The 12,224-nt window shown below is 44.6% G+C and overlaps 1 protein-coding gene across 1 annotated transcript; it reads left to right on the plus strand.

The window, feature by feature from the left end:
* Positions 1-2,017: 2,017 nt before the first annotated feature.
* On the plus strand, positions 2,018-5,641 carry LOC133971197 (protein phosphatase 1 regulatory subunit 29). The gene is given in 3 exon segments (XM_062408456.1): positions 2,018-2,699; positions 3,292-5,323; positions 5,326-5,641. Coding segments are annotated over 3 exon segments (2,538 nt in total). The 5' UTR covers positions 2,018-2,363; the 3' UTR covers positions 5,496-5,641.
* Positions 5,642-12,224: the final 6,583 nt, after the last annotated feature.

Genomic DNA, 12,224 nt, shown 5'->3' on the forward strand with positions numbered 1-12,224 from the left:
TTCCAGGAGAACGTGTAAGTAGGACAATGGAACACCTGCAGCTTCCCACCTGGTCACCTGTTTGTTTGCATGATCTGAACTGCTCCTGCTGCTGTGACCCGCTGAGGTCAGGTGATCGGAGCTGCTCCACAAGTGGGAATTGATGAACACGCTTCCAACGAGACACACCTATTTTGTTGATGCACACTGCAGTGCAGGGGAAAAAGTTTTATAACGCATCCCACATGTTCATACTTACAGGTGGACCAGTGATATGAGTCACGCTCTCTCCATACGAGACAGGCGCCGCACAACCCATATTCCTTATTATGGAATCATATCCAGAAACACGCACACATGCAGACCTACTGTGCTTCCCGCCTCCCACATGTAAACCCTGTGGAGTTCAGTATGTGGAGCACCAAATGAGATCATGTCTCATGTGGAGAACAGACACTCAAAGCGATGAACGGCAGTAAAATCAAATCAAACTGATCACTGAACGCTATGTAGGCCTCAGTGATCTGTTTGATCGAATGGTCAAGTGCATTCAGACCAATTTTCCTGCTGTGTACTTGTCACCAGAATATTCACATTTTGATTCATGTTCTGCTTCATATCCAGACAGATTATATCGATCTGTCACACGCCAGCATAAGAAACCAATTCAGCAACAATATTTCCTGTATCCTCCTTTTCCCTGTTTGTACCTAATAAGGAGAGACAACTAACGCAGGAGGGACTGAAGGTCATTCAATCTGCATGATAATGTAACGTTTCACACTTAAGGTGATAGAAGTTTCTGTAGCAATAAATAGATCGACAAAATAGGATGGGCTTGATTCTCTGCTGGCAGCTCTGGGGAGCTTGGACCGGAATAGACTGGAATGAGTTCAATTATCCATCGGAATGAGAGAGACGTCTGAATTTGGAGCACGGGGAAGAAGGAGGGTTGTTTTCTTTGTTGGTTGTATGGAATGAAGATGGGAATCACGACAGCCTAAAACAGAGATGTGGGAGGAAAGTCTCAGATGGACAAAGTGTCATAGACATCATCCCATTAGTGTGCAGCGCAGAATCCAAAGCTTGGACCTGGCTCCCTTCACGAGAACCACGTGCACGTACACTCTTACATGAAGACGTGTTTGTGCCTACACATGTCGCCCTTTGTCTGAGGACACTTGCCACTTTTAGTGTCCAGATTTGTATAATTTGTGTTTAATTGTGTGTTTCCCTCGGCTACTGAGTTGGCAAGAGGACAATGCATGTCATGATGCAACAGGCAGCTAATCCTGTCCTTATGTAAACACTTGACTGCTACTCAAATGACATGCAGATGGGATAGAGAGCTTAAGGTTTGGCAGGATAGTGTCATACCAAGGAATGTCTGTGGAGACAATGTGCTGTCAGCATACTGGTGATTACTGCTGCCGTTTGAGGACTGGTGAGAGATTGGCACATGTACATGAGCATCTGCCAAAGCTTGGTTAGCCTTACGGGGTGGGGATCCAGGAGGAAATGATTGAGTGTGAGGACTTGCGACATGTTTTTTACATATTTTACCACCAGAAGAAAACAGTGTGCAAGTTCAGAGGAGAGTTGAAAATGATTTAGGGATACCTGCAGGGTCACTGAATAAGATTATTCCAAGACAAACAAATTAGCATTCATTTAAATTCATGATGCAAGATCGTTTATCATCCAATAACTGGTCGCAAACAAAAGTTCTATTTGGTGGTGATCGGCTGTTGGAGAATCACTTGGTTCGGATCAACCTGCAGGGGGCCTGTCTCAGTGGAGGCCGAAACACCCTCCGAGGAATACAAGTGAGGACGTGTCCCGAAAAACTTCCCAGCATCAGAATAGCCTCAGTCAATTAGAGTGTTGATCCACAGGGATTGTGACAATTGAGTCCTAACAACCAATCTGGCCATCCTCCATTACTTTTGTGCAAAGAGTCTCTCTTAATACTATAAATACTATAATATCTGTCACAGTTCTTATGTCCCTTTTTTTAATCTCATCCACAGACTCACCATCGTTTCCAGGTATCCCCTCCATTTGAAGCACAGCTGAAGTCTACAGACAGAGAGTATGAGGACAAGCTGTGTCACCCCACATCGCAGCCCAACAAGATATGACATCACATGGGTCCCCTGCTAATCACCATGATGACCATAAAGCTGTGACTGTTACTGTGAAGCCGTCGCCCCTTTCAAACCCCTGACCCAAGTCCGTCCTCCTGTTTGGAAATCCTTCCTTTCAGCCTGTGCTGCTTCCCTCTCTCCTGCAAACTCAATCTTTATCTGTACCTACCCACTCCCCACTTCTCTCCCCTTGATAATTACGGATTCCTATCCTTTCTTCTTCTTTACTTCGGCATCATGCAAGGTGCTTCTACCACCCCCATCCTGCTTATTCTTCCCTCCCTCCTATTCTTCTCCTGCTTGCCCGACATGGCCAGTGGAGACTGCTGGCTCATTGAGGGGGACAAAGGCTACGTGTGGCTGGCTATCTGCAGTCAGAACCAGCCGCCCTACGAGACCATCCCGCAGCACATCAACAACACGGTCCACGACTTGAGATTGAATGAGAACAAGCTGAAAGCTGTGCTCTTTAGCTCCATGTACCGCTTCACCAATCTGACTGACCTCAACCTGACCAAAAATGAAATCAGCTACATTGAGGATGGAACCTTCGCAGGACAAGCCAACCTACAGGTGAAGGGAAGGGGATGGAAAAAGTTGAATGCAGGAAAATGCGACATGTTTGAACCTAACACTGTCACTTAGTTTGAGCACGAGTAGGCTACTGGTTTATTTTTCAATTAGGTAGGACTACTACCATGCCACATCCCTGGACACCACAGCATGTATTCTAAATTTCTATGTGTAAATATGCAGATAAAGTATCGTATCGTTAAATATTTGCTCATTTGTATACATTCAAAGAACAGATATGTACACAGTGGACATAGTTGACATGTTTTATCTTAATCACTCCCTGAATTAAAAAATACTTTCAATAGCCATAAAAAAACCTTAAAAATACAGTAATAAGGGAAAGTTACATTTATGTGAGTGTATGAGATTTCTGGCAGTATGAGAAAACATTTCTTATGAGAAAATGGCCTTTAAAGATATTTATTGCAAAATATACATTTTATTTTCAATAGTCCAAGACAACATTTAAAGGGACCATGGAAATATTGTTCACCTTTTGTATTTGTTATAATACATTTGTTATGACTGAAGCCACAACAGGGAGAAAATCCATCAGACCCTAAAACGTCTTCCTCTGTGTCTTTTTTAGGTTTTACAGTTGGGCTACAACAAGTTGACAAACTTAACTGAGGGTATGATGAGAGGCCTGGGCCGCATGCAATGCCTCTTCCTCCAGCACAACCTCATTGAGGTAATTTCCAGCAATGCATTCTGGGAGTGCCCTAGCCTAAGCAGCATTGACCTGTCGTCCAACAAGCTTGCCCGCATTGATCCATCCACTTTCACTGTTCTAATGCGCCTAATGGTGTGTGAGCTGGCAGCAAATCCATTCCACTGTGGATGCGATCTCTACAGCTTCCTAACCTGGTTGGAATCCTTCAACAACGTCACACACACCTATGACCGTCTCCAGTGTGAGACACCGAGAGAGATGTTTGGCTACCCCTTACTGAGTCCTATAGCTGCTGGCCATGCTGGTCGAAATGCCAAAAACATATTGTACCATCACTGCCGGGATGGGGTTATGATTCCAGGGATGACCTCTCTCCCACCAGATATGGATGGTTCTTCCGGGATGGGGCCAGAGATGTTTGGTGGTGCTGGGCCGTACCACCAGCCCACCACCTCTTCATCATCTACTGAGCTCAGTGTTCCCAGTATCAAGCTCCATCATGTCTCTTTGTCATCAGCTTCTCTCCTTGTGCAGATTCCAAGGCCCTACAGCAAAATGTATATTCTGACCCAATACAACCACACATTTGTGTCTGATGTCATGAATTTGAAGAACAAGAAGGAGATGATTACCCTCAACAAGCTCAAGCCACACAACAATTACACATTTTGTGTAGGATCCATTCGCAACTCTCAACGTTATAACCATACCTGCCTCCAGTTTTCCACTCGGGCTCAAAATCAAGACGACATGCTCCCCACACCTTCCACCACCTCTCACTACATAATGACTATTGTGGGCTGCCTTTTTGGCATGCTCATTATTTTAGGCATTGTCTACTATTGCCTGCGTAAGAAGCGGATGCATGATGAGAAGAAGAAGTCGATCTGTGTCAAGAAAACAATACTGGAAATGCGCTATGGACCCGAGGTGGCAGCAGCGGTGGGAAACGATCCATCAGCAGTCCATAAGCTCCAGGAGCAGTCCAGAGAACATCACCAGTATCAGCATCACCATGGTGGCAAACTTCCCATGTCCACATCCTCCAGCTCAGGAATGCTCCACTCAGCCAACACCAGTTCCTCCAGACTTTCCTGTATCCCACAAGTGGAGAAGATGGCCACTGCCTTTTCAGAGGCCATGGCTACAAGTAAAGGAAACTACATGGATGTCAGAACTGGTGGGGTAGGAGATGGTGGGCATGGAGGGATGAGGGGTGAAGACTTGAGGGACGATGATGGAACTGATGTTGGGGATGACTCCGATGATGACGGCCACGGCTCTGCATCAGAGATATCCACCATTGCGATGGAGGTAGACAAGGTGAACCAGATTATCAACAACTGCATTGATGCACTGAAATTAGACGCAGCAGCAGTTGCTGCTTCTGGTGCCTCTAGTAACCCTTCAGCCTCCTCCAATCCCACCTCTCCTCCCCCTACCAGTTCATCCGCCCTTACTCGTGGCTTAATTCCACTTTCCCAAGGAGTTACAGAGACTTGCCAAGTCATAGGTCCTAACAAAATACCCCCACCACCTCCACTACCTGCCTTGAATGCCCCTCTCTCTGAGCGCCCAGGGATCAGTGGTGGTGGCTTTGTCCTCAGTCCCCCCTACAGGCCCCCTCCTCCAGCCACTGCTGTACGTCCAATTCAGCGACAGATGAGTGCAGATGCAGCTGTGGTTATTGTGAATTCTGTCAAGAAACAGTGCAGCACCACTTCTTGTAGTTCCATGGGTCGGGACAGGGACCGTGGAGGAGCGAGGGTGTACAGCCTGGATGTTCCTGAACCTAGGAGTCCAGATGCATGTAATCAACAACAGCAGCAGTACCCAGACAGGGCCAGTCCCTTGGGATGTGGGGAGCCCCTAGAGCGGCTGCCTTTAGTGGGGAGTGCGAGCTGTGGTGGAGGGGGTGGTGGTGGTTGCGACAGTGGTGGTGTTGGTGCCCATCATCAGGACAGTCAAAAGCAGCACCATTACCATCAGCAGCAGCAAATGCAACAGCAGCAAATGCAACAGCAGCAAATGCAGCAGCAGCAGCAGCAGCAGCAGCTGGAGGTGCAGCAGGACTACCACTGCTCGGAGCACCGCCACTCTGTCCCAGCTCTCTACTATGAAGGCTCCCACCAGGGCTCCCCAGCTCAGAGGGTTTCATTCCTCAAGCCTCTGACGCGTTCAAGGAGGGATGCAGCATCTTACTCCCAGCTCTCGCCTGCCCGCAATCATTCCAGTTACTCTGGCTATTCCTCCAGCCCAGAGTACTCCTCAGAGAGCTCCCTGCGGATCTGGGAGCGCTTTCGTCCCTACCGGAAAGGCCAGCGTGATGAGGCCTGTTATGTGACAGCCGGAAATGCCCTTCGAAAAAAGGTGCAGTTCGCCAAAGGCGAGGACCTGCATGACATCCTTGATTATTGGAAAGGTGTGTCAGCACAGCAGAAGCTGTGACGGTGGGACCAAAGCATTGTGGGAAAAAAAGTTTGAATACTTCTTTTTCATGAAAGGCTAAAGAAACCATTTGAAGTTCAAGGGGAGATAAATGTACAACAAAATTTTGCCTTTGGGTTATTTTGGCATGCTCGGTGTATAGAATATTGTGCTAAAGCAAGGACTGTGAAACTGTGCCTGGGATACAAGAGTAATTATGGTGTTTTATTTCACACTTCGCTGTAGCCCCATTTCTGAGTCATTTTCATTTAGTTTTTGTGGGTTTTATTTACAGCACAGGGAGCAACTGTGGGATTCATACTATTTGAGTGATCTTATTTTGTGACCTATGAACAGTCTTCATCAGTGCCATCTTTTCATCCATGGGTAATCACTGAAGGTAAATGTTGATACCCTTCACTTCAAGATGTTTTTTTCATGTAATCTGCAGTGAGGTATTTGGGTTTGTTTGGGCTTCTTCTTGGAAGTAGATTATAATGGAGTCCAAATCCTGTCTGTCTCTCTTCCATGAGATCTGTCCTGCAGCTGAAAGATTTGCATTTCAATAGCATTTGTCACATAGAAAGAAAGGAGACATTCAAAACAAATAAACAAATAAACCATGAAAGGAGAGTCAGGTGGGCTCCAAATTCCTGCAGAGAGCCTTCGCCTAAAATAGTGCTGTGATTGCACCCTGAGGTGCTGAGCACATCTTTTCAAATAACAATCTTGCATAGTTCATTGAGTGAGGTAAATACTGTTGTTCCACAGATGTCCCAATCTTCCCTTAACAGACTTTACCCCAAGAATTATTTTAATTTGAAGTACTGATCGCAAAATAATGTCCCCTTTATGAAGTTAATTACATGCTACTTACCTGTGTATAACAGGGATGGAGAGAACTTGAAAGCGAGCGGGTGAATAAAAACAGATGACATAAATGATTTCCTGCAGCCACTGTGAATGTAAGTAGATTACAAGCAGGTTACGTGGGGGGGGAATCTCTTTTGCACCACATTGCTTTCCAAATCATTTCACTAACGTTAAATGTGAACGAGGCGCAGAGGGAAAGGACGCGTCTAATTACTGCCAACATGTCTGTTCTGGAAATTAATATTCTTGTTGTCTGTTGATAACTTAATTAGCCAACTAGTGACGGGCACGTTTGCTTGCACTTTATGCCTCATGATTGTGTGTGGCTGTGTGGTGCACAGTGGTCAGTATAAGTGGGTGTTGGCATGCCTTGTCAGATTATATTGTGTATGATCAAATTGAGTTAAATTGATAGTTGTAATTATCTTGCCCAGCAATGGCTGGTTGTCTCAACAATTCTACATTATTAATGGCATGGACAAATGTACAAATATCAACAGTGTTCAATGTATTTTCCCACACGACGCTCAGATATTCGGCCAACTCGGCCTTGATCTAATCTCCATCAGTCATCATCCACCTGGCCTTTTCTATTCTATTGTGATTTTGCACAAAAATGATCGTGTCATTGCCAGGCATTCTCGACAAAAAAAGCGTCCCGCTCACCCAAAGTGCTGTGTACCCATTAAAAGAACCATGCATCATACGCCAACATACACAATCTGAGACATCCTACCCTGAAAATGTGAAAACGGAATCGTCATCGCGTCACACTCAAGAGTGAACAACAGCATAGTGAAAAGTTGAATTTCAGGAATGTTTCTATCTCTTTTGTTCTATCCTCTTTTTGTTTATTGTGACAGTTTTCATTTGGCCCATGTTACCTGGATGTATAGGATCAGAACGAGCAGGAGACTGAACACAACCTGCTCTGTGCTGCTTAATGATACATGTTAGGCATTGCCTTTCTCGTAGGCAGAACTCGGGTCTGTACAACATTTTACATTTCTTCTTTTTTTTCTTCATCATCTCAATAAATGCGGGTTGAACAGGGAAGAGTATGCACATGTTAAAGGGAGGTGTGTACTGATATCTACATATTGATCTGTGTATTTCTTCCCTCCTGTTTGTTTTCAGGCCACATTTATCGCTCTCTACCCCCCCCCCCCCCCCCCCATTTTATTAAGATGTGTGTGTGTGTACAGTCTGGGTCAGGAGGTCGTTTCCCTTGGAGTCAGTTTCGTGCTGTGAGTGTGCAACACCCAAGTTCAAGGGCCTCACGTTCATGTTTTATTCATAACGGATGCACCACCTCTTCCGCTGACTTTATGTGATACGATGAACACACATGATGATCTCCTGTTATCTGAGATTAGAACCTTTTTCTAAAGGAACTTATCACTGTTGAACCCAGAGCCTCAACTGCTACAGACCAGTTTACAGAAATGGACCCTAAGGATAAGAGCAGCAACGAATCCAGAGATTTCCAGTAATATCATGACTGCTCGACACTTCGGTTCCAGTTGAGGTTCATCTACCGGACAAAATATAATGTGACAAAAACTTATTCAATACATTTTCCAACACTTTAATTGATTTTCAGGGGACAGATATATGTTCAATTGCTCTTCTGCTCAAATTGCTATCAAACTTTTTTTTGTTTCTCGCTATTTATGATCAATTACTATTTATGATTAAACTGCAATATCAATGCATGGGTAAGAAATGCCAAACTTTCAAAAAACAATTGTTTTGTATTGTGACATTTTAAAGGGATGACATTTCTCACGATTAGAGATTACGAACAAAAACTTGCATTTTAAATGCAAACACAGATTTGAATTCGACAATTGTAATCTCTATACAAAAAGTGTTTGAAACAAAAGATTTTGACGGGTTTGTTTCAAAATAAACGTCTGCTGTCATTATAACTTGCTCCCCTTTAGCGATAGCCGGTGGTTTACTCCACACTGTTGTGGTAATTGTCCCTGGAACCTGACGGGTATTTAATAACATTTCACTTTTCCGTTGGGGTTATGGGCCCACTGAGGATGCAGCTCATATCTACAAGTGTCAATCTACAGGATTGACGCTTTCAATACGCTAACAGTCGGCCCGAATAAATACCTATCAGGACCACAAAGTCGTTTTTTGCGCACTGAGCCAGCACAAAAAAATGATATCCCCTGTAGGGCGGCTCACTCAGAGATCGATGGGCCTTTTTTGTAGTTTCTCACTGGAGAGCAGGACGTGAGAAACTTATCTAATGTGCCGTTACTCTTTAATCCCTTTGTGGAAACAACGGACCCTTTCAGTTTCCAACGTGTTAATCCTCTGATGCCGTCTTAAATTAAAAGCCTCGTCCAAATAGCCGACTCCGGTCGATCATTGGAACAGGGAATACGCTCCATTATCTGACGGAGACAGGGTTGGACGAAGCAATTTAGTTTGACCTCGATAGCTGATTCATATCACAACCCAGTATTGGTGGCGGAGTCAGGATGAGTCACCGTCTGATTAAAGTTAAACGACTCCTTGTTTCGTAAAGGGCAGGTAATGGGCAAAGTCTTCAGAGAGAAGAGAGCAAAGAGAAATACTTTTTCGAGGGGGGGGGGGGGGGGGGCTGAATGCAGGCAGACATCCAGGATTAAAGATGTGGAAGCATGGCTGCGCTTAAAATTACCATGCATGAATCAGTGCACCACTTTAAACCAACCGTAACCCACATGGGAACAAGCTCCTGCATTTCTCTGAAAAGCAGCTCTTCTTTAGGAGGACGGCTTAATTTCCGCTTGATTTGAAGGCAGGTGAGAGGCAGGTAATAGCACCGTCTCAAATCCTTTCCTTTAGTATCTCTTGACCTTTTCGTCTTATAGTCCGTTAAATCCATTAGTTTACTGTGAGGGAGATTAGCTCGTGTGGATAACGTGCCTATTGTGATAATTGGAGAAACTACCACGTCTCCTCACAATTGCCACAAATGAGCTTATGGGCTTATGCGATGGAAGTTGAATGCATGTCATCTGTATTGGTGCTCTATTGTGAATTTATAGGTATCGCAAGATAAATGAATTGTCACTTTGGCGTGGCCGACTTCTTGGTCACTCTTCAAACTTTACGAGGCAGCTCCGACGGGCCGAGCACTGCCAACCGTTCCCCTCCAACTGCCAAGCGCTCCGCTGAAGAGTAAATAGGTTTGTTTGTTTGTTTTTTATCCACGGTGTTAATGTTACTCGACTGAAACTCTTCATCAGAACGCACAACAGACAACACGTGTTCCTCTCGGAGACGTGGCTCGTTGGGCTCGGTAGCTCAAACGATAAATAAGTAAACGGGCTCGAAGCTGAGCCTGTAAGCTGCTCTAAGCTCAGAGATACGAATGTCGTCGGCGCAGGGTCTTAAATCTCTTTGTCAGGTATTTGAGCTGGAGAAGAATTCCACCTTTGATGATTGTGAATAACAGGCTTCCTGAGCAGAAGAGCATTTGAACATCAGAAGGGGCCACGGTCTGCAACTCGATTGGACGCCCACCTTTCACGACAACACTTTTTTGTTCCCCCCCACCCCACAAATGTATCCAGTTTGTTTATTCACACTCAAAATATGCACACTGCAAGTTTTTAAGTGTCCTAAAGACGGACAAAGGATTTAATGAATCTGTGAAATATCTGTGAATTTTGTACACTAGATAAAAGATAAAAAAGATGCTAAGGTATAAAAGAAAAAAAAAAGCTTCTATAGATGTTTTATACTCAAGCCTGAAATCTTGATATGTCTGTGTGTTCTCTTTTTTTCAGTTGGTTGTTTGTCTTTGTTAATTTTGGGGGGTTTGTGAGGGGAGGGTGGGGGGGGGGTTCCTTGGGAATTACGGGGCTGACCTTTTAGTACTTGCAACGATATATGTTATAAAGGTTTTAAGAGCAGAGAAAGCTTAACATAGTGTACTACATAAAAGAAAAGTTGTTATATTTGCATGATTCCCTGTATTTTTTGGAGAGACAAAAATATATTGTTGTGTACAATGAGTGGACGTTCATTGAAAAACAGAAACCTGTCGGGGCTGAGATACAGCACTGTCAAGTACCTTTGATTTGAACATTTAGGTCTTTAGCCATTTATATTTTATTCTCTGTAACGTTATATTTACATTTTTATACTGACGCCGCAGTTGCCGTTGCTGCTCTTCTAGCCAAAGGCTGGCGGAGTGTGCAATGCAATGCATATAAGAGGGTAGAAATGAAGCTGGTGCCTGTTTACAACCATCTGTTATAAGAATTGTCCTATTGTCCTCCATTACAGAGACTATTCTCCATGGCAGACGAGGAGCTTTCTCCTTTGGCTCGAGATGGGACCCTGTCACAGTTTGTGGTTGTATTTCCTCATAACTCACTTTCACTTTATCTTTGTTTGAGGGACAGTGTGGCGGAGGAACGCGCGCTCAGACTTTGTGGATTGTCTAATGGTCATAAACTGATCCCAATCCATCACTGGGAATTCACTGGAAAATCAATGCAGCATCAGCAGCTTCTCCCTCAGCCCCCCGGCCCACATGGCTGTTAGCGAAATCAGTGAATTTCCCAGAGCAGACGATGAAGAATGAAATTTAATTTAATTCACCGTCTTTTATCTTCTATTATACGACCGGTTTATTATACGTGGTCTTCTGCCGAATAGCTTTTTTGGGCTGACAGAAACAGACAGTATCTTGACTTGATTCAAAGAGAATAGTTGCACTGCTGCAGAAATAATTAGAGTCCTCACAATTACCAATGCAGTCAAAACATTTAAATTCGTATTCCACAGCAGTTAGCATCAGATATGCATCATCATTTTTTTTTTTTTTTAAAAGACATTTAAAGGAGTGAGCAGGACCACAGAGAGAAAAACAACAATACTTTAGGTTGAATTCAATTTAGCAGGAAACAACAATATTGACAGTGTAATTAAGAAGAAGCATTAGCTTTGGACGGTCGAGGCTTTTGAAGGGAGGCAGAGTCTTGAGTTCATTTCATCTGGCACCCGACCAGTAATGTGTTGGTAACTCCTTACTGCAGCTGTGCTGATACATTACTTATTGCAGCAGGGGTCCGAGCGGTGGCAGCGAGTCATAAGTCATTGTCATGTTTACATTCTGCTGTGATAATGCAGGACTCCCCCAATTGAGATATACAGCCTGCTCTGCTCCAACCTCCTCGTGTCAATAGCCAGGAGAAAATGAAATGCATTAACCTCTCGGCTAAGCCTGCTCCTCAGCTTGTCAACATGGCCGTGCTGCAGGCGGCCACTTCGCAGTCCTGTTCTAATTGGGTAGAAGTGCACTGTAATCAGATGAGGCACTTCTTGTTCTTCCTCTTTGGCACGAGAGGCCTAAATGTAACTCAGAGCATTTCTCTGGGTCATGGCTCTGAGTCCCAGTCTGCTCATTCATCCTCTCATTCGCTCGGTCCAGTTGTTGCTGTCTGCTGTCATTTCAGACCCTACTGCCCCCATCCGCCTTTTCCACCATCACCTGCTCCTCCTCTTCATTCCCCTCGTCCCCCCATCCCTTC

Source organism: Platichthys flesus, chromosome 16 (assembly GCF_949316205.1).
Source record: "Platichthys flesus chromosome 16, fPlaFle2.1, whole genome shotgun sequence".
Taxonomy (NCBI): domain Eukaryota; kingdom Metazoa; phylum Chordata; class Actinopteri; order Pleuronectiformes; family Pleuronectidae; genus Platichthys; species Platichthys flesus.